This window comes from Rhinoderma darwinii, chromosome 12 (genome assembly GCF_050947455.1).
Source record: "Rhinoderma darwinii isolate aRhiDar2 chromosome 12, aRhiDar2.hap1, whole genome shotgun sequence".
Taxonomy (NCBI): Eukaryota; Metazoa; Chordata; class Amphibia; order Anura; family Rhinodermatidae; genus Rhinoderma; species Rhinoderma darwinii.
Genome location: NC_134698.1, coordinates 29,810,783 through 29,834,137, shown reverse-complemented (window position 1 = coordinate 29,834,137; position 23,355 = coordinate 29,810,783). Strand labels below are relative to the sequence as shown.

Below are 23,355 nucleotides of genomic sequence, written 5' to 3'. Positions count from 1 at the left end.
TCCCCTACCCGACTTTGGCGTATGGATACGTCAAATGTCGGGAAGGGGTTAACTGGTTGCTGACGCAGGATGAGAGTACTCTCGTCCTGTGCTGAGAGGTATCGTCCCGTGTGACAGCCAGCATGTGCGCGCGATCAGGAGCCGGGTAACAACAGCTTTAATACACAGCCGCAGCCCCGCTCTAACAGCGGAGAGAAGAGAAACCTCTTCTCTGTCTTTAACCCCTTGAATGTTGTGATGAAAGCTGATCGCGGCATTTAACCCCTTCCCCCTTTGGCCACTTTTGACCTTCCTGACAGAGCCTCATTTTTAAAATCTGACATGTTTCACTTTATGTGGTAATAACTTCGGAATGCTTTTACCTATTCAAGCGATTCTGAGATTTTTTTTCTTGTGACACATTGGACTTCCTGTTACTGGCAAAGTATGCTCAGTACATTCAGTATTTAATTGTGAAAAACACCAAAATTCAGAGAAAAATCTACTTTAGATTGGCATCGTTTTTTTTAACATCCTTTTCTTTTTCTAGGACGCTGCAAGGCTTAGAACTTTAGCAGCAATTTCTCACGTTTTCAAGAAAATTTCAAAAGGCTATTTTTACAGGGGGCAGTTCAGTTGTGAAGTGGCTTTGAGGGCCTTATATATTAGAAACCCCCAATATTTCCCCCCATTTTAAAAACTTCACCCCTCAAAGTATTCAAAACAGCATTTAGAAAGTTTCTTAACCCTTTAGATGTTTCACAGGAATAGTAGAAGTGAAATGTACAAATTTTATATTTTATTTGCAGAAATTTATGCAACTCAATATTTATTGCCCTGATTCCACAGTTTTAGGAAATATCCCACATGTGGCCCTAGTGTGCTACTGGCCTGAAGCACCGGCCTCAGAACAAAGGAGCACCTAGTGGATTTTGGTTGCCTTCTTTTTTTTAGAATATATTTTGGGAACCATGTCTGGTTTGAAGGGCTCTTGCTGTGCCAACACAGTGGAAATCCCCCACAAGTGACCCCATTTGGGGAACTGCACTCCTCAAAGAAATTATCTAGAGGTATAACGAGCATTTTGACCCCACAGGTTTACTGCAGAAATTATTGGAAGTAGGCCGTGAAAATGAAAATCTACTTTCTTTCAAAGAAAATGTAGGTTGAGGAAATTATCTAGAGGTATAGTGAGTATTTTGACCACACAGGTGTTTCGTAGAATTTATTAGAATTGGGCAGTGAAAATAAAAACAATCTCTTTTCTTCAATAAGACATAGCTTTAGTTTAAAATTAAATTTAAAATTTTCTCAAAAAATAAAGGAAAGAAAGAACCCCAGCATTTGTAAAGCAATTTTTCCCGAGTACAACAATACCCCATATGTGGTCATAAACTTCTGTTTGGGCACACGGTAGGGCTCAGAAGGGAAGGAGCGGCTTTTGGAGTGTAGATTTTGCTGCATTGGTTTTTGGGCGCTATGTAGCATTTGCAAAGCCCCTGTGGGTACAAAACAGTGGACCCCCCCCCCCGAATTGACCCCATTTTGGAAACTACACCCCCCAAGGTATTCACCTAGTGGTGTAGTAAGCATGATAATAATAAGGTGTTTTGCAGAAATTAGTGTGCACTCGATGTTGCAGAGTGGAAATGGGATTTTTTTTCCATAGATGCCAATATGTGGTGCCCAGCTTGTGCCACCATAACTAGACAACTCTCTAATTATTATTCTGTGTTTCCCGGTTTTAGAAACACCCTACATGTGGCTTTAATCTTTTGCCTGGACTTTCGACCAGGCTCAGGAGTGAAAGAGTACCATACGAAATTGAGGCCTAATGTGTCGATTTACAAAGTATTGGTTCACAATTGCAGAGGCTCTGATGTGAAATAATAAAAGAAATCCCTGAGAAGTGACCCCATTTTCTAAACTACACCAATAAAGCATTTATTAAGGGGCGTAGTGAGCATTTTCACCCCACATGTCTTTTTCATAAATGATTGATTGCGCTGCGGATGATGCAAAGTAAAAATCAAAAATTTTCCCTAGATGTGACATTACAGTGGCAAATGTCGTACCTAATTGTGCCACAGGAGACGCACACCCCCAAAAAATTGTTAAAAGGGTTCTCCCGGGTATGGCGTTGCGATTATATATATATATATATATATATATATATATATGTGGAAGTAAACTGCTGTTTGCGCACGCTGTAGGGTTCAGAGGGGAGGGATCACCAGGGCCAGATTAAGACTGGCAGCAGTATGGAGCAGTTCTTTCTGATGGGGGCCCCCCACCCAACTCACACCGGCTTCTCCACGATAATGCTTTTAGGCATTTGAAGCTTAGTACAACCTATTATAAACTGTGCCCCACAAAATAGAAGCCAGAGTGCTTGAGATATTAAAAGTCCACGAAGTTAAACATTAAAAGCAGTGATTTACATTTGATGCCCATCATTCTTCGCTCTGTACCCATAGATGGTGGGTGGCATGTAGTGAGTGTAGGTTCGTCCTTGCAAAGTGATAAAAATAAATGCAGATAACATTACACTCGTTGCTGGCTAGGCCAGTTGCTCACAGGGAACCATAAGCATGATTAAACCAGGTGTCTTAAAAAGAACACACTATGCTAGAGGTCACTGAGACACCAGTGACCAAAAGTATAAAATATACGTTATATATAAAATATGTATAATAAAAGATGTTTTCTCATCTCAGTCATTTACGGTATATCCACAGGATAGCTCGCTATGCTATTTGTTTAACCCAATTGACTTCTATTGGAGTTATGCAAACAGCTGAAAACAGCCCGCTTGGCTATTTCTGTACCTCCCGTCCACTTTAGAAGACTTGACAGGTGTGAGGAGACCTGCGTTCTCGAGATGGGTGCCGGTCCCAGAAGTGGTTTCTGCATCCATCAGACATTTATAGCATATCATGGGGATATACCATGAATTTATGAGATGAGATTCAAAGACCCATTTAATTACTGCAATATTTCTTTTAAGCAAATAAGTGAGGTTCTTGGCACAAATCAAATTTGATAAAATAGTGTGAGCCCACCTTCCCCGACAAGGCAGCCTCATTCAGATGGGTACAAGAAACGGCATGTGCAGCAGTGCTAACCAGTGCTTGCCTGACTAAAAAAAGATATTTTTTTGAAGGAAAAGCTGTACAAACTTTGCTACCCGCAACAGATTTTTGTTAAAAATCCAACATATTAAAATTCTGCTTTCAAACATTTTTTAACATTAAATAATAACTACACTTTCATCAAACTTTTGAAATTTCTTAGACACATACCAGAAGTGGGTCTGGGTGTTGTGACCGCCACCGCTAAAACGAAGGTGCAGACGTACTTAGCTAAGAGCTTTGCATCTTTGTCTGTGAGCAGCTCTCCCTGTCAGGCTGAAGACTGCTTATATAGAACGTCTGAGAGGCTTCAGCCGGACAATGAGCGCTGCTCACAGCCGAAGGTGCAAAGCGATCAGCTGAGTACTTCTACACCTTAGTTTCAGCAACAGTGGCGGTCTCATTTAAAAAATTAAATGTGCTTTAGGCAGCATATTTCTATTTTTAAAGGGCTTGTCCAGGATTCTAAAAAAAAAAGTGTTTTTTTTAAACCGCATCATGTCGGTCCATGGGCTGCGTCTGGTATTGCAGTTCAGCTCCATTCACTTAAATGAGGATGAACTGAAATATGAGACCGCTCATGGACAGAGGGCTCTTAGCATATTTCCTTGAGGCTGGTGTCACAGTTTTTTGTCAGTTTTTGGAGTCAAACACGGAAGTGGATCTTAAAAGATGGAAAAGTATAAAGAAAAAACTGATATGTCTCTTTTGTATACACTCTTGTGTTTGGCTAAAAGATTGCTCAAAAACTGCCAGAAAAAAAAAGTGACATCCGCCTAACACAATATATAAATCATCCCCTTCCTATCTAGTACAGTGTTAGAAATAAGACAATTGACTACTCACCAGTTGTAAACTACACCAAAGGGACAGGTTAAATTCTATGCCCCCTGGGCAGCCAGTACACAGGAAATACAGGTAGAAGGAGCGTGGAATCTACTCACACCAAGTAGTGGTGAGGTTCTTCACGTCACCTAAAGAAAAAAGTAAATATGTTAATACAGCTACTTTTCAACACATTAGTCACTTCCTAACCTGCCCCACCTCATGATTTACTTAAATAGCAGCATCCTTTGGCATGGTGCAATGGAAATCAAGTATGAGCCCATCCCCCAAAAGGACTTTCCAATTGAAAAAAGTGATCTGGACTTACTCCACTCTGTTTAATACTACACTGTCTATACATAGGTTTGTCATCTACTCACCAGTTGTAAACTACACCAAAGGGACAAGTTCAATTTTATGCCTGCTGGTGATGGCGGGGCAGTGCAAGTATCAACTGGGGAGGGGGCAATGTCAAATTAGCGTTTGCGTCCTGTGACGGGGCCCGGAAGACTACGTATATTAACATATGTATCTATACCAGGGGGCGATGTTAGGGTCTTATAAGATCAGGGGCACAAGGCCCAAAACATGCACCACCCCGAAAGAAAAAAGATCTATAGATCTAAAAGACTTTGACCCCTATAGCTACACCACTGAATATGATTAGATACATTGTCTCAGCAGACATTCCCAATCATGATAAGATTAGATACAACATCTCAGCAGATAATATCACACGATAGGCTTATATACAGCGGATCAGCAGACAGTATCACACATTGCCTCCTGTAGATAGTGCCACACAGTGGCCACTCTAGGGAGAGCCACACAGTTGCCCCTGTAGAAAGTGCCCCACCCGTCCCCTGCAGGTGGTGCCCCACCCGTCCCCTGCAGGTGGTGCCCCACCCGTCCCCTACAGGTGGTGCCCCACCCGTCCCCTGCAGGTGGTGCCCCACCCGTACCCTGCAGGTGGTGCCCCACCCGTCCCCTGCAGGTGGCGCCACACAGCCCCCCCTCGCAGATAGCGCCACACAGCCCCCCCTCGCCGATAGCGCCACACAGCCCCCCCTCACCGATAGCGCCACACAGCCCCCCCACCCTTGTAGATAGTGAAACACACCTCCCTGCATATAGCACTCCCAAGAAATAAAAAAAAAACCTGTACTCGCCGAGCCCGGGCTGTTCCCCCGATGAACCGAGCTCCAGCCTACTCACCCAAGTTAGGCCTGAAGCCTATGCCAGATGTCATCGCGCCTTCGCATCTGTGTTCTATAGGTTACAGCGAATAGCTCCCTGCAGCTCCGTCATTGTATTCAATTGTACCTGCATCCTGAGAACGCAGGTACAATTGAATATGGAAGTCGCCTGGGGCCGGGGCCCCTCCTGAGCGAGGGGGAACGCGGGGCCTAGAGCTGGAGCTCCAAGAGCACCAATGATAATCTGGCCCTGGGGATCACCATTTGGCTTTTGGAGCGTGGATTTTGCTTGGTAGTAGTTTTAACTGGAGTATTACTGGTATTTTAATTTATAATTTGGGGGCATATGTAAGCTGGACAAAGTACATCAGGGGCATAGTCAGGTGGTATAATAATGGGGTAAAAAAAAACAATAAAATAATCCATAGATATTTTGCTGTGAAGCAATCCTTAATGCACAGGCAAGTGTCGCACTGATAAATGGTGTCGTTTCTTATCCCCTCTTTGGTCCACAATCCGAACCTTTGCAGTTTGGGGAATCTTGCTGGGAAGTGTTGTCCTGGTATATTACTGGCACCCTCGCTTCCAGCAGATATGTTTGGGCCCTACCGTTCCTGGTTCCCTAATTTTAGGGCCTTGATAATTTGCCTCTTGAAAAAGAAGAAATGTTCCCCTCGGGCCTGCACTGTTGCGTATTTTTTATTTCCTGGCTGTTTGGAGCCTTAACTAATTCTAGTTTTTTGATAGACGTAGTGGTATGAGGACTGTTTTTTTTGCCGGACGAGCTCTATTTTTTTATTCTTACCATTTTGGGGTAAATGGGACTTTTTGATCATTTCTTATCCTATTTTTTTGGGTGGCCAGGTAATCAAAAAACTGCAATTCTGGGATGTATTTTTTTTTTTTTTACGGTGGTCACCATGCGTTATAAATTACCTTACCTTTATTCTGCGGGTAAGTCCGATTCCGCTCATACCAAATTTATAGCACTTTTTTATGTTTTACAAATTTTTGCACAATGAAATTACTTTTGGAAAAAGAATGTCCTTTTTCTGTGGCCAAGTTGTGAGAACCATAACGTTTACATTTTTTAGTCGACAGAGCTGTATGAGGGCTTGTTTTTTGCGAGACGAGCTATAGTTTTTATAGGTACCATTTTTGGATACATGTGACTTTTTGATCACTTTTTTTATTCCAATTTTTATAGGGCAAAGTGACCAACATACAGAAATCCTGGTATAGTTTTTTACGTTTTTTTATTTACGACATTCAGCGCGTGGAATAAATAACACAATGTTTTTATTCATCCAACATGGAACCACAACGTTTCACCTCCTCTATGAAGGCATTTTCATAGAGGAGGTGAAACGTTGTGGTTCCATGTTGGATGAATAAATTCACTTTATTTGAGTGCTGCTTCACGTTCTCTTTTTTGGATATCTAACAGATAAGGAGAGGTCACTCCTTTAATTTTGAAGCTTTGCACTAGCCTAGTCAGGCATTTGTTCACAGTGCTGCTCCAATCCTTTGTTTTTTTTCTAACACAATGTTTTTATAGTTCAGGCCGTTACGGTCGCGGCGATACCAAATATGCATGGTTTATTTTTTTTCAATGATAAGGAACTTGATAAGGGACAAGACGATCGTTTTATTTTATTACTTGAAACTTTTATTATATCTTTTAAAAAATAAATAAAAAATTAACGTTTTTTGAGACTTTTTTTTTTTTCCCCAAGTCCCACTAGGGGACTTGTAGGTCCAACTGTGTGTTTTTTTTTCTTATAATACATTGCACCACCTGCGTAGTGCAATGTATTAGGGTATGTGCACACACACTAATTACGTCCGTAATTGACGGACGTATTTCGGCCGCAAGTACCGGACCGAACACAGTGCAGGCAGCCGGGCTCCTAGCATCATAGTTATATACGACGCTAGGAGTCCCTGCCTCGCTGCAGGACAACTGTCCCGTACTGAAATTATGTTTTCAGTACAGGACAATAGTTCCACGGAGAGGCAGGGACTCCTAGCATCGTACATAAGTATGATGCTAGGAGCCCGGCTCCCTGCACTGTGTTCGGTCCACTACTTGCGGCCGAAATACGTCCGTCAATTACGGACGTAATTAGTGTGTGTGCACATACCCTTAGATCTGTCAGTTATTCACTGACAGCAAGCCGATTAGGCTTCAACTCCCGGCAGGGCCTAATCGTCGTCCGTAATGGCAGAACAGGAGGCCATTGTTAGACCTCCTGTTGCCATAGCAGCAGTCGGCAGCCCTGATTGCACGGCAGGGCTGCCGATCTACTAGCAACCACTAAGATGCAGTGACTGCTTTCGATCGCTGCATCTAAGGGGTTAATGGCAGGGATCGGAGCTAGCCGTGCCTGCCGTTACAGGTGGATGTCAACTGTAACCTACAGCTGATATTCACCGCTGATGACGCCGGCTCAGCTCCTGAGCCGATGCCATCTTGCCGTCGACTACGGAAGCCTTTCAGGCCCCGCCTCCGGGCAGGGCCGGAACGGCTTCCATGCTAGGCAGACCGGGAGGCCTCTGGTTGCCATTGCAGCCACCAAAACCCCGGGAATTTCATTGCTGGGGTGCCAATAAGCTGCAAACACCTTAAATGCATCGATCGCTGTTAACCGCTGCATTTAAGAGGTTCATGGCGGGGATCAAAGCTAATTTCGGTCCACGCCATTACAGCCGGATGTCAGCTGTAATACACCGCTGATATCCGGTGATGATGACAGCGACTCAGCTTCTGAGCCGGTGCCATGTGTTTGTCGTATGGATACGGCAAAATGCTGGAAGCACTAGCTTTCCATGACTTATCCATACGACAAATGTCGTGAAGGTATTTTTGATTATAGGAGAAGGGGGTACTGCCCTTTGGTCGCGTCCCAGGAAATCCCTGTGATGCGATTGAGGCCCATACCTTGTATGGCCAGACAACCCAGGGTTAATTGAAGGACTCCAGGACTGTCCGGACTATATTCCCTGTTATTAGGGCATACTGAGGTATGCCCTAACAACTGCCTGTGTACAATCAGTTCACAGGCTAATGTACCGGCATATAGATATATGCCAGTACATTACAGTTAAAAAATCTAAATGAAAAATCCCTCTATGGGATTAAAAAAACAATTAGTAAAAAATTACACAGAAATTTAATATAACTTTTTTTTAAATATAAGTCCCAAAACATGAAATAATATAGACCTATTTGGTATCGCCATAGCCATAACAAAATGTACAACAAATGTATATCATTATTTATTATTGGTGTATGGTGTAAAAAAAAATATATTTTAATTTGTAGTGGAACTGCTTTTTTTTTTTCTGCATATTCGCCAAAATAAAAATGTACATAAATTAAACAATAATGTATTTGTACCATAAAATGGTACCTACATAAAGTACAACTTGTCCAGCAAAAAACAGTCCCCTACAGCTACGTCGTACAAATAATAAAGTTATGAGCGCCGGGATGCAAATAGGGTAATATAAAAAAATTGTTCTGTCCTCAAGGCCAAAATGGGCCGTGTCCTTAAGGGGTTAAAGGAGTTTTCCGGGTAAACCTGTTGACTAAATATCCTTGTTGACCATCTATTATGTATATTTTTTGAAGACTTGATTCATTGCTTGTAATTGTGGGTCATTACTACATTTCTCTGTGAGGTACACTTTAACAATAAAGCATGTTCTTAATAGTTTATATTATGTATAATCATATAAAGTATAAAGAAGGTGGTTAAATTATGTCAAAACCATTGGATCATTCGTCCATTTTACATCAATGGTCCGCTATGGGCACTGGCAAGGTAGAATAGTGTTCACGATTTGAAGCATGACAACAATTGTTCGTATATTTCAGGCCTACAAGCAAAAAGCTTCAGCCCGCAACTTACTTTTAACAAACAGCAAAAAGGTAACTTATGTTCCACTTTCCATTATTATTTTCTGAAAGATATAAAAATAAATGTTATGTCCAATATTTCAACAGCAATAAGTCCTACTAAAAGCAAAACATTTTTTACCAGTTAGGCCTCTCACACACGAGCGTGTTTGGTCTGTGATATACGGTCCGTACGTCGGCCGCATTTCCCGGACTGAACACACTGCAGGGAGCCGGGTTCCTAGCATCATAGTTATCTATGACGCTAGGTGTCACTGCCTCGCTGCGGGACAACTGTCCCGTACTGTAATCATGTTTTCCGTACGGGACAGTAGTTCCGCGGATAGGCAGGGACTCATAGTGTCATAGATAACTATGATGCTAGGAGCCCGGCTCCCTGCATGGTGTTCGGTCCGGGAAATGCGGCCGACGTACGGACAGTATATCACGGACCAAACACGCTCATGTGTGAGAGGCCTTAATATATTATGCGGTTTTCCACCCTGAAAGCTACGATTTGATTGATTTTGTTTGTACATTTATATTTTGAAATAAGCTTGCTCATCAATGCATGCGGGAGGTGCGCAGAGGAGCTATCCAAGCACAGAAAAATTGCAAGGAAACTCTCCCCCGAGCACGCAAGCTAACAAAGGAAATGTCCTTGTATTGGAAGAAATATGATAAAGTGGAGAAAGAACATCGTAAACGAGCAGAAAAAGAGGCATTAGAACAGCGGAAACTGGATGAGGAAATGAGAGAGGTAAAAAGGAATGTTATTAATGCCTAGAGACTGCGTTGGGTGCCAAAAAATGCCCTAAATATAGTTTCCAAAACATATGTTAAGTAATTTGTGTTAAAGAATAACGGCCTAACATTTTTTCTCATATTCTCGTGCCTCGTTTTAACTTTACGGACATATGTATTTTTTTCCAGCCGTTCTAGCGATGTAGCTATCTCTGGTTGATGGTAAGACTAAATATTCATAATTGGATAAGGAGGGGTGACCGATAGAATAAGAAAATATAAATAATAATATTAAAAATGCGTTCTCCCACAGTAAATACTTGCAGCCCTAGAACTATTAAATGGTGCCTTCATATAGGATTTAATCCTGCTTGGCAAAGACCCTGTGAGGGTTGAAACGCTGCAGGTGATGTTTTGGTGAATAAAAATAATATTTTTCTGTAGGAGTTCTGCGGTTTTCTACTCATTCAGATAGGGCAACATTTTCCTACTGGCCAGATTTAATAGTATGAAATATTATGAAAAAAAAATTCCAGAAGATATTTGGGTGGTATTCATTTTGATTAAAAGCCAGTTTAGCTTTTTGACTCTTCTTTTCCAACCCGATTTTGTGTGAAATTTTCATGTGCACCTCCTAATTTAACAGAATTTTTTTTTCCGCTTTTCTTCAGCAGTATTGCAAATTGCTGCACTTTTTATGCCTGTTTTCTCATGTTCATTAAAGGTGTTTGTACACTGTATACAATGATTTTCAGTACAGATAATGAATTAAATATGTGTAAAAGCTGTACACCTTTTACTTAACCATTTGTTTTAAATACAAACAGGCCAAGAGACAGCAGCGAAAGTTAAACTTTTTGATAACGCAAACAGAGCTTTATGCGCACTTTGTAAGTCGCAAACGGGAAACTGGACCAGATAGCGTGCAAGAGGAAATTCTGCGCAAGCTTGAAGACCGTTCCACTCAAGAACAAATGGGGGGTGCTTCATTGAGCGTGCCCCAAGAAGAATACGGTAAGATATGGCTATATGGGATACTAATCTCTTCTTTTAACCCCTTCCCATTTTTTTCATAAAATAATGTAAACAACAAAAAAATCAACATGATTGGTATTACCACGTCAATAACATTATTAATTTTTACTATATAATGTTATTTATAAATAAATAAACGTAAAAATAAAATTAAAAACACCAGAAAGTTCTATTTTCTTGTTATTTTCAGTGGGGGACACAGCACCATGGGCAACTAGGCTGTGGACACGAGGTACGAAAGCGTCTTGGCTCTGCCCAGGCATGCCATGCTTTTCCCATAGACACTGGCTAATTCGGTTTACAGCCTAGTGTCTATAGGAGGCAGATGTGACCTGATACTTAGGTCTGCCCCTATTTTTTAAATTTTATTTTTATTCTTTCCTTAGCTGCAGGTGGCCAGTAACTGCACTATATGTGTGAGGTTGCTGAGGAGGTGACCCTGAGTATTTCAGGAGGATCTTGTTGCACAGTCTTTCTAGGGAAGAGATTAGTAGTTGCTATTTCTATAGAGGCTATTTGCTTTAATGGTAAGTGAGTTTCCTTCTCTTTCGACGTTGCTGGGAAATGTCACTTTTTTTCCCCCCTTATTTTACTCCTGGGGCAATTTTTCCTGTGGTTTTGGGATGATCACCGGTTTGCGCCGTTCATCTCGCTAGCTCTTCGCCCTGTCTTTAAAATTAGCCCCCGCCTTTGGTCCAGGGGTAAAGGTCCTCCCCTTCTGGTTACTTCCCATTTTACAAGGGCTGTTGGTGCCCCCTGAGCAGTCAGGCTTCAGTTGCTCATGCCTGCATGGCTGCTGCCTGGGTTTCTATGTACACCTTCTCTAAGTTTTACCAAATTCATTCTTTGACATCAGCAGAGGCCAGTTTGGGTTGCAAGGCATGTGTGTGTTAGGCGGGTCAAATGGCTGTACTTTTACTTTGTTCTTCCCACCCTCTGAGACCACTTTAGCATGTCCCATGTTTCTGCGTCCTCCAATAATTGAGAAAACAAGTTTTAATCCTTTCCCGTTACTAATATGCCTATGTATGTCGGGAAAGGGTTTTTAAAAATGGCGCCCACTCAGAGGCCGAGCGGGCGCCATAGCCACCGTGTCTCTGCTGTGTTGCACAGCAGGGATCCAGCGGCAATGCATGCGATCAGAAAACTTTCTGATTGCAAACATTTAACCCCACAGTTGCCAGTTTCAGATTTTACCACTGGCATCCGAGTTTTTTTTTTACTGCCCCTTTCACTAAGGGGCCGATCACCGGCTTTCGGGTGGGAGGATTGCTGGAGCCGGTGTATTCCTATAGCAGCTGGGAGCCTTGTGAACGCTCCCAGCCCTGCTATAGGAATGTTGCTATTGAGCTCTGCCTGTGTCAGGTCTTAATAGCAATGTACTAATTTTGCCATATACTGCAATATTGTGATATTGCAGTCTATGGCATAAGAGATCGAATGATTGCAGGTTCAAGCCCCCTAGGGTGCTAAAAAATAGTAATAGAAAATTAAAAAATATAAAAATTCAAATCACCCCCCCTTTCTCTAGCTCACATATAAAACGAAACATATTCGGTATCCCCGCGTCCAAAAATGCTCGTACTATAAAAATATTTTTCCAATACGGTGAGCGCCATAGTGGGAAAAAAGGTTAAAATGGCCGAATCAGTTTTTTTTCCCACTTCAACCTCCCAAAAAATTTGAACAAATAGTGATCGAAATACCAGACATTCCCCAAAATGGTATTAATATAAACTACATATTTCCACGTACAAAAAGACGCCTTACACAGCTCTGTACACAGAAATATAAAAAAGTTACAGGGGTCACAATGTTTTTGTTTCTTTCAAACATTTAAATTTTTCTTAAAGGTACTAAAACAAAGCAAAAACTATATAAATTTGGTATCACCGTGATCGTACTGACCCACAGAATAAAGGCAATACACATCCCGTCCTGGCTGGAGGTAATGTCTATTCACTGTCAGGACACTTGAGTAGCGTTGGTGTGTGTGTATGTGGCTGCACATAGTGATCCAGTAAGAACACTATCTACTGTGTAAATGAATGGAGAGAAGTGTATGACGCTGATTGGTCAGCATCATACACTCCTCTGTACAACGCCCACTTGGTCAAAAAGTAAAACACGCCCAGTTGGGCATTAAAGAGGCTCTGTCACCAGATTTTGCAACCCCTATCTGCTATTGCAGCAGACAGGCGCTGCAATGTAGATTACAGTAACGTTTTTATTTTTTAAAAACGAGCATTTTTGGCCAAGTTATGACCATTTTTGTAGTTATGCAAATGAGGCTTGCTAAAGTCCAAGTGAGTGTGTTTAAAAGTAAAAGTCCAAGTGGGCGTGTATTATGTGCGTACATCGGGGCGTTTTTAATACTTTTACTAGCTGGGCGTTCTGACGAGAAGTATCATCCACTTCTCTTCAGAACGCCCAGCTTCTGCCAGATCACGCTGTGACGTCACTTCCTGCCCCAGGTCCTGCATCGTGTCAGACGAGCGAGGACACATCGGCACCAGAGGCTTCAGTTGATTCTGCAGCAGCATCGGCGTTAGCAGGTAAGTCGATGTAGCTACTTACCTGCAAACGCTGATGCTGCTGCAGAATCAACTGTAGCCTCTGGTGCCGGTGTCCTCGCTCGTCTGACACGATGCAGGACCTGTCAGTGACGTCACAGTGTAATCTGGCAGAAGCTGGGCGTTCTGAAGAGAAGTGGATGATACTTCTCGTCAGAGCGCCCAGCTAGTAAAAGTATTAAAAACGCCCCGATGTACGCACATAATACACGCCCACTTGGACTTTTACTTTTAAACACACCCACTTGGACTTTTGCAAGCCTCATTTGCATAACTACAAAAATGGTCATAACTTGGCCAAAAATGCTCGTTTTTTAAAAATAAAAACGTTACTGTAATCTACATTGCAGCGCCTATCTGCTGCAATAGCAGATAGGGGTTGCAAAATCTGGTGACAGAGCCTCTTTAAAGTCATTAGCATAAAGCTAAAATAGGTAATAACTCCGTCAAAAATTATCGTTTTTCTAAATAAAAAAACATTGCTGTAATCTACATTACAGCATCGATCACATTATGTAGACGATAGGGCAATTATAATGTGGTGACAGAGCCTCTTTAAGCATAACGGTTCGAGGATTGAGTGCATTATAAGTATTGTGGAGGAATTTTGTTTTGTTAAGTAACTAAATTATACCAATGGGAGCTAGTTTAGTTTTTTCATACTTCATGGATTAAGAATGGTTTCACAATCTTTCACTGACGTATATAGTGAAGCTTCTATGAGTCAACCACTCAAAATTGCTTTAAAAAACGGTCCTCTATACAGTGGAGGAAATAAGTATTTGATCCCTTGCTGATTTTGTAAGTTTGCCCACTGTCAAAGTCATGAACAGTCTAGAATTTTTAGGCTAGGTTAATTTTACTAGTGAGAGATAGATTATATAAAAAAAAAAAAAGAAAATCACATTGTCAAAATTATATATATTTATTTGCATTGTGCACAGAGAAATAAGTATTTGATCCCCTACCAACCATTGAGAGTTCAGCCTCCTCCAGACCAGTTACACGCTCCAAATCAACTTGGTGCCTGCATTATAGACAGCTCTTACATGGTCACCTGTATAAAAGACTCCTGTCCACAGACTCAATGAATCAGTCTGACTCCAACCTCTACAACATGGGCAAGACCAAAGAGCTTTCTAAGGATGTCAGGGACAAGATCATAGACCTGCACAAGGCTGGAATGGGCTATTAAACAATAAGTAAGACGCTGGGTGAGAAGGAGACAACTGTTGGTGCAAAGTAAGAAAATGGAAGACATAAAAAATGACTGTCAATCGACATCGATCTGGGGCTCCATGCAAAATCTCACCTCGTGGGGTATCCTTGATCCTGAGGAAGGTAAGAGCTCAGCCGAAAACTACACGGGGGAACTTGTTAATGATCTCAAGGCAGCTGGGACCACAGTCACCAAGAAAACCATTGGTAACACATTACGCCATAATGGATTAAAATCCTGCAGTGCCCGCAAGGTCCCCCTGCTCAAGAAGGCACATGTACAGGCCCGTCTGAAGTTTGCAAATGAACATCTGGATGATTCTGAGAGTGATTGGGAGAAGGTGCTATGGACAGATGAGACTAAAATTTAGCTTTTTGGCATTAACTCAACTCGCCGTTTTTGGAGGAAGAGAAATGCTGCCTATGACCCAAAGAACACCGTCCCCACTGTCAAGCATGGAGGTGGAAACATTATGTTTTGGGGGTGTTTCTCTGCTAAGGGCACAGGACGACTTCACCGCATCAATGGGAGAATGGATGGAGCCATGTACCGTCAAATCCTGAGTGACAACCTCCTTCCCTCCACCAGGACATTAAAAATGGCTCGTGGCTGGGTCTTCCAGCATGACAATTACCCGAAACATACAGCCAAGGCAACAAAGGAGTGGCTCAAAAAGAAGCACATTAAGGTCATGGAGTGGCCTAGCCAGTCTCCAGACCTTAATCCCATCGAAAACTTATGGAGGGAGCTGAAGATCCGAGTTGCCAAGCGACAGCCTCGAAATCTTAATGATTTACAGATGATCTGCAAAGAGGAGTGGGCCAAAATTCCATCTAACATGTGTGCAAACCTCATCATCAACTACTAAAAACGTCTGACTGCTGTGCGTGCCAACAAGGGTTTTGCCACCAAGTATTAAGTCTTGTTTGCCAAAGGGATCAAATACTTATTTCTCTGTGCACAATGCAAATAAATATATATAATTTTGACAATGTTATTTTTTTTATTTTTTTTTATATAATCTATCTCTCACTGGTAAAATTAACCTAGCCTAAAAATTCTAGACTGTTCATGTCTTTGACAGTGGGCAAACTTACAAAATCAGCAAGGGATCAAATACTTATTTCCTTCACTGTATATTTCCTAGCTGGACAATTACAGCAAATTAGGGGATGGGATGGTACGGATGTAGATCCACAAAGGACTTCATTGAGGGTGTTTTTTGGAAGGGACAGTCTATATGAGAGAAATTCAATCTGCCAGCGATTCAATTGCCTACTTTGCGGCCTATCCATAAAGTCTGGTGGAACGTGAGGGAGTTAAAACTTATACAAGGCATTACCAAGTATAGGGCCATATGGGATACTCTGTGGGTGTCCAATTTGTATCAGCTACAGGACATAGGTAATTGACAGCGTGCCGGTCTCACTTGGGTGGCACAGATTGTGAGCAGTGGGGTGTTACGATCCTTTGCACAGATCCAGTGGTCGCATGTCATACCTTCTTCAGATTTTTATAAATATCTTCAGTTGCGTCATCCATTCCGGGCGGACTATGCTGATAGTATTGCTTGTGTTACTGAGAACAAAATTATACGCCTCATAGAGACCACGTCAAACTCGTCGGGGGTTATGTCCGGGCTCTACAGGGTCCTTTTGGGTTTAGTGTAATCTAAGTATCTGTGGAGCAGTAAGGAGTTGGGGAAGTGGGACCATTGGAGGATATTCAGTGGAAGAAAATATTGGAAAGGGTACCGAATCTGTCTCGGAGCGTGGTGAATAGATTATCTCATTTATACTTATTAGATCAGGTTTATAAGACTCCAACATTTTTTATGACATTGGGGTTAGAGCAGATTCGTCATACCCACGTTTTAAGTGCGTTTCTGCAGACATGCTTCGATGTTGAGATGACCCTCTTGTTTATGTGTTGGGGTATGTGGAGGATCTGGCGACCATGGAGCAAGGGAAACTGTCAGCAGCCAAAATGTTATACATGGCGTGCAAATTAATAGCTCAACACTGGATAGATGAGCGAAGTCTTCCAAGACGAAAATGTGTTAACAAAATTAATTGGCTTCTAAACTTGGAGAAAGGAATTGATAAAAAGAGAGGGATGTTGACCAAGTTTGAAAAGTTTGTCTCCTTGGATTGACACGTCTGCTCTGGCTTCCAGAGAATTGACAAGATATCGTCTAGGTCTCCTTTAAGGTGCTGGTCTGCTGTGACATTGTGGTTGGGGACTTTCGGCTCGGTGGTCATCGTCTTATAGGGAGGGTTACAGAGATATTTGCTCTGGGTCTAGTATGGGGTAACTGCTAAGAGTGGATTTTCCTGTTTCTGTGCTGTACTCCTACTCGAATGTTGCTATTTTCTTCAATATGCATTTTGTTATGACCACTATTGTGTAATGATGTACATGGTCTATTGATACATTTATATGGGGGGGTGACTCTTGTGATTTTTGTTTTTCTCTGTCGCGGTTATGTTTTGGGGGCTGGGAGGGGTTTTCTTTTTGTATGTTTTATAATGAAAATTTAAATTTCATTAAAAAGTTACTGAATACAAAAAAAAAAAAAAGGTCTCTAGGCAAGGCTGTATTTATAGCTCATGCTGCCCTTGGCAATAACATTAAATATGCCCCAATTTAGATGACAGAGGTAATTTATCAAGGCAGTTAACCCGTTAGTGACCGCAAATGCGCCTTTTAACGGCGGCCACTAACGGGCTTTATTCTGATGCATATGCCTTTTTACGGCGCTGCATCAGGATAAAGTAAACAGAGCAGGGAGCCGTCAAATCTCCCTGCTCTGCCGTGTGAGATCGATATAAGTATCGATCTCACCCGTTTAACCCTTCAGATGCATCTGAGTGGTTTTGGAGAGAGGGAGGGAGCTCCCTCTCATCCCACAGACACCCGGCGATACGATCGCTGAGTGTCTGTGTCTCCAATGGCAGCCGGGGGCCTAATAAAGGCCCCCAGGTCTGCCTGTAGCAAATGCCTGCTATGTCATGCCGAAGGCATGACCTAGCAGATGCCTGTCTGTTTTAAACGGAAAGACAGTAATACACTGCAATACAAAAGTATTGCAGTGTATTATAATAGCGATCGGAGAATCGCATATTAAAGTCCCCTAGTGGGAAAAAATGAAAAACCCAGCTTTTCCCCTTACAAAGTGCTTTACTAATAAAAAAAACAAAATAAAGTAAAAAAGTTACACATATTTGGTATCGCCGCGTCCGTAACGACCCCGACTATAAATCTATTACATTATTTAACCCGCACGGTGAACGACGTAAAAAAATGTAATAAAAAAGTATGGAAAAATTGCTGTTTTCTGTGAATCCTGACTTTAAAAAAAATGTGATAAAAAGTGATCAAAAAGTCGCATCTACTCCAAAATGGTACCAATAACAAGTACAAGTCTTCCCGCAAAAAAAAAAAAAGCCCTCATACAACCGCATCGGCGAAAAAATATAAACGTTACGGCTCTTCAAATACGGAGACACAAAAACAAATAATTTTGAAAAAAAAGCGTTTTTACGGTGTAAAAGTAGTAAAACATACAAAAACTATACAAATTTGGTATCGTTGCAATCGTAACAACCCGCTGAATAAAGTTATTGTGTTATTTATACCACACGGTAAACGGCGTAGATTTAGGACGCAAAAAAGAGTGGCAAAATTTCAGGTTTTTTTTCTATTCCCCCCCCCCCAAAAAAAAGTTAATAAAAGTTAATCAATAAATAATATGTCCCCCAAAATGGTGCTATTAAAAAATACAACTTGTCCCGCAAAAAATAAGACCTTACACAGCTATGTCGACGCAAAAATAAAAAGGTTATAGCTCTTGGAATGCGACGATGGAAAAACGTAAAAAATGGCTTGGTCATTAAGGTTTAAAATAGACTGGTCATTAAGGGGTTAGACTAGCTTTTGTAAATACGTTTAGTATTGGGGAATCTGTATCTGTATGTCCTGCATTTACCCCCAGCACCAAATAATTGGCTCCAACTAAACTACACGTAATAGTTTAACGCAAATTAATAATACACACATGGACTGAATTATACCACCATAGAGGAACTATATAATACTACTGTTCAAGTACAACAGATTACCATTACACAGTGACTGATTAATACTATAATATAGTGACTAAATAATGTGAACATACACTGCCAAATGAATAACACCATATCATGACCAGTAATACTACCATATACTCGGGGCTGGACTTAGGAAAAGTGTGGTGCTTGGCAAAGTTAAACGTGGGGCCCCAAATGCTGAATTCGGGCATTTTCACATCTGCGTCGGGATTTCGTTGAAGTCTTCTGTCAGACCTTTTCATCTGGGGTACCCATGAACGGAAACTTAACAGAAAGGAGGTGCCTAAGTCTCGTTCCCACAATCTAAAATGGTATGTCTTCTGGAAAAGATTATGTTCATGTAACAAGTTATAAATAGGCTTGAGACCTCTGGTGCCCTTCTGAAATATATTAAATATTGGGGAATTGTATCTGACCAGAGTAATAGTGGTACTTGACAGAAAATGTGTAATTTGTAAAAACTTATAGAACTTACTTCGAGGGAGCGAAAAACACACACACACATACACACACACATACACACACACACACACACACACACACACACACACACACGCACCTGGACGTGATGTTTATTCAGAATTCTGACACTTCTGAATCTTTTCTGTGAGATTCCAGCAAGGCAAGCGTAATCTCGTTTGAAATGACAGGTTACATCGTAATCTCGCGAGATTACACTTGCCTTGCTGGAATCTCACAGAAAAGATTCAGAAGTGTCAGGATTCTGAATAAACATCACGTCCAGGCTGGTAGTGATGTATATTCATTATCAGGACACTGCAGTTATGTTAGTGTTTGTGTATGTGGCTGCACATAGCGATATAACTATATCGCTAGTGCAGTGTAAATGAATGGAGAGAAGTGTATGACGCTGATTGGTCAGCGTCACACACTCCTCTGTACAACGCCCACTTGGTCTAACATAAAACACGCCCACTTGGGCATTAAGAAATTCATTCGCATAAAGCTAAAAATCGCTCAAAGTGGTTTAAAATAGATCGTTTTTAGAAATAAAAAGCATTACGGTCACCTACATTACAGCGCCGATCTTCTTATATAGGAGATAGGGCACTTATAATGTGGTGACAGAGCCTCTTTAATATTCCACAGGGGAGCTGTCAACAACACCTTCAAACTGGTTGGAGAAGTCAAAGTATTCTCGATTTGCACCCAATGTTTATCAAGGTCCAATAACCGCCAATGTCTCAGTTGTAAAACTTAACAAGCTACAAAATAACCAAACATATCTGGTATCCCAAACCGCCTTTCTTCTTATGTTTAGTAAGTAATTTGTATGAAATTCGCAGTTTACGGTTAGCCCATATGAATGTGGAAATTATCTTATGTGTAGATAGAAAAAAGGATTTTGGTACATGAATAGGGAGGGTCCGGAACAAGTATATAAGTCTTGGCAGTAGAAGCATTTTAAAGACTGCTATCCTACCAGTCCATGAGACTTCAAATGTAGTAAGTTGTCGGGTTCAGTAGATATATCAGCTAGGAGTGGTTCATAATTATTCTTATAGAGTTGTTTGTGTAAGACCGTTAAAGTGAGGCCTAAGTATTGTATACCCTCTACTTGCCAATCTAGAGGGAATCTATGTTTCAAAAGAGGAAGTTGATCAGGGGGTATATTTATAGGAAGTACCTGCGGTTTTTGTGTGTAGAGTTTATAGCCTGAGAGAGCACCAAAATCGTTAATAATATCAAGGGTTTTTTCTAATGATAATTCAGGTTCTCTGAAGGTATCACATCGTCTGTGTATAATGAAACATTGGTACGGTCTCCAATTGTTATGCCCTGTATAGAGATATCCTCCAGTATAGCTTGTTCAAGTGGTTCTACAGATAAAACAAAAATTAGAGGAGATAATGGACACCCTTGACGAGTTCCATTAGTGATGGAAAACTCATCAGATAAAGAAGTAAACACACAGGCAGAGGGATTGGAATATAAGGCTTGAATAGCTGTAAGTATGTGTCCTGAAAAACCCATTCGCTTTAACACAGAAAAGGCGTATGTCCAGTTAATGCGGTCAAAAGCCTTTTCAGCGTTGAGTGAAAGTAAAATTGCCAGTATATTGTGAGAAGTTATATAATGCATGATATTTAGTACTCTAATATTTTCTGTAGCTTTTCGACCTTTTATGAATCCAACCTGGTCTTCCTTAACAAGATTGGGTAAGAGTGGGGCTAATCTGGAAGCTAAAAGTTTGTCCTATATCTTCGAGTCTGCATTTAGCAGAGAAATAGGGCGGAAGTTCTGGGGGTTGTCTGGACTTTTTCCCGGTTTGGGCAAGGTGACTATTAAAGCTGATTGGTTTTCTTTGGGGAATTTTCCTGTAAGCATTGCATTATGGTAGGTTCATCGTAAGTGCTATACAAGAATATGTTGAAAGGACCTATAGTATTCGTTCGTTAACCCATCAGGGCCAGGGGAGTCCTTTCATTTTAATAGAAATTTCCGCATCTGTTATAGGACAATTAAGGGAAAGGTCAAATTAGGGAGATTAAGAGATTCCATAAGCCTCTGAATATCGTCGTCTGTTATTTGAGGGCAAGAAATATGTAAGGATGCAATGCAGAGTAAGATGTGGTGGTGCTGTAAAGGTTCGGGTTTGGAAACCCACAATATAAGTCCATCGAAAAACATTGAGCACTCTAAGAACGCACTGAACGTTGATTTTTCAAAAATGCTTTATTCCAATTATTGCTGTGTTTTTTTTTTTTTTTAAATAAGCGATTTTAAATGGACGTTTAAAATCGCTGTGAGAAAACAAAAGAACAAGTGTATAATATACATTCTGTACAGTCATCACATACAACGCTATGGGTATAACATTTCCAAAATATTAATGTAGGTATAGAGATCCGGGGTAAATGTATATGGGAATACAAAAATATAATAAGGATGATAAATAGCTAGTATATAATTTATAGATGATTAGAGCATGGTTAAGTATTTTCTCAACGATTTTGGCGGATGTCGTCACCACGGAAAGTCGTGTAGTAAAAAGATAGCGACCCGAGAAGGAATTTGCTCAGTTACATGAAGTAAAATATGTTCATTATTTGAGTAAATAATATATATATATATATATATGTGTATGAATGTACAATTGAAAAATATACATGCATGTCCAGAAACATACTTGTGGATCATAGGATTATAAAGAAAAATAAAAGTTAAGTATAATAAAATAAACAAAGGGAGAATCTAAGGCACTATATATTGCAGCCAGTGAACATGATATCTCAGAATAGAATAAAACTGCATATACATCGCATATAAGACAACTTAGAAGGGAGGGGGAGGGGTATATCCTTCAGGACCATACCATAAAGTACCGGTAATATAGTGCACAGAAGGGTCGCCCTTGATGTAAGAGCAACATGAGCAATGTAGGCATGGGTATGTGCCATTACGCTTTGTTTTTAAAAAAAAACTTTGTCTAGATGTTCTAGTGAAGCTACCAACATCAGCTCAATTGAGGCAATCACGAATGTTGGGGGATCTTCTTGAGCACATCATCACCGGGTTTGAAAAAGCCTCAATCTGAGGGTAAGCGGTATGTAATGCCGGCCAGTATTTACGAATAGTTTGTTGTAATTTTGGAACTATAGGATAGGGACCAATGGTAGCCTGGCTTGGGTAGACTTTTTAGGTATGGTGTTATCCCTGTTTGTTGTGACTGTTTTTTCTAGTTCTTGTGACAAAAGTGGTAATGGACAAACCTCTCTTCAAATTTCTAGAGATCTATAGTGGACATATTAAGCTAGTTGTCACTACAAACTTAGCCAGGCCCCTCAAGTTGCTCAAAATCCTTCTGCAGACCCTGATGCGCGGCAGGCCCAGTAAACGGCCAGGTCTAGCCTGTTCCAATATCTCTGCGTCCCAGGCTTCGTCCGCCTCCTCTTGAGAAACACTCAGACGTTCCTATGAATGAAGAGCAGTCATCTAAACTCTCTTCTATGGTTGACAGCCTTATATTAGCAGTTAAGGATTTTCTGAATATTTAGGATGAGGGACTCTCCTTCTCCTAAGAGTTTTCTTTCAGACGGCCTAGGCCTTCTCAAATTCTCCCCACCAATTCCAAACTTGAGGAAGGTCTCACAAAAGTGGTGAATTTTCTGGCAAGGCGCTTTGCTAAACCAAAAGGCATGAATGCTATGTATTTTTCCTAGCTGAGTCTATGAACAAATGCTTCTCTTCACCGACCGTCGACCCTTCAGTCTCTCGCCAGGTACATCACCCTTCCTATGGCTGAAGTTTTCATTCCAGGATTAATGTGATGGGACAATGGAATCCTTTGCCAAATCCTACTTCAAGGGTGCCGAGTCGGGCAAACAATTCCACCATGGCATTCTTTCAGACAGCCCCACTAAGGAATTATCTGAAATTTCCTATCAGATCTCACATGCAGGAAAATACATTAGTGATGCAGCTCTTTCTGTAGCAAACACAGTATCTAAAGAGATATTTAACGATTCTCCCCTTTACAGGTTCTAGCCACTTTGGTAGCCGTTTGTCTTTCTGCGGCCAGTGGTGGCAAGAGGTTTGTTTTTTAAAAAAAAATCTTTCATTTTTTTTTTTTTTTTTTTTTTTTACCATAAATTCATACAATTAATTTTTTCCATAGAACA

General features: G+C 41.1%; 1 protein-coding gene across 4 annotated transcripts in view; it reads left to right on the top strand.

Annotated features, from left to right (window-relative positions):
- Positions 1-23,355, top strand: part of INO80 (INO80 complex ATPase subunit) — a 324,729-nt gene that overhangs the window by 94,716 nt on the left and 206,658 nt on the right. For all 4 annotated transcript variants that reach the window (XM_075844867.1, XM_075844866.1, XM_075844865.1 and 1 more), the window contains exons 8-10: positions 9,012-9,065; positions 9,589-9,792; positions 10,604-10,790. In XM_075844867.1, coding sequence (XP_075700982.1) covers positions 9,012-9,065; positions 9,589-9,792; positions 10,604-10,790 — 445 coding nt within the window. The remainder of the gene's footprint in view (positions 1-9,011; positions 9,066-9,588; positions 9,793-10,603; positions 10,791-23,355) is intronic.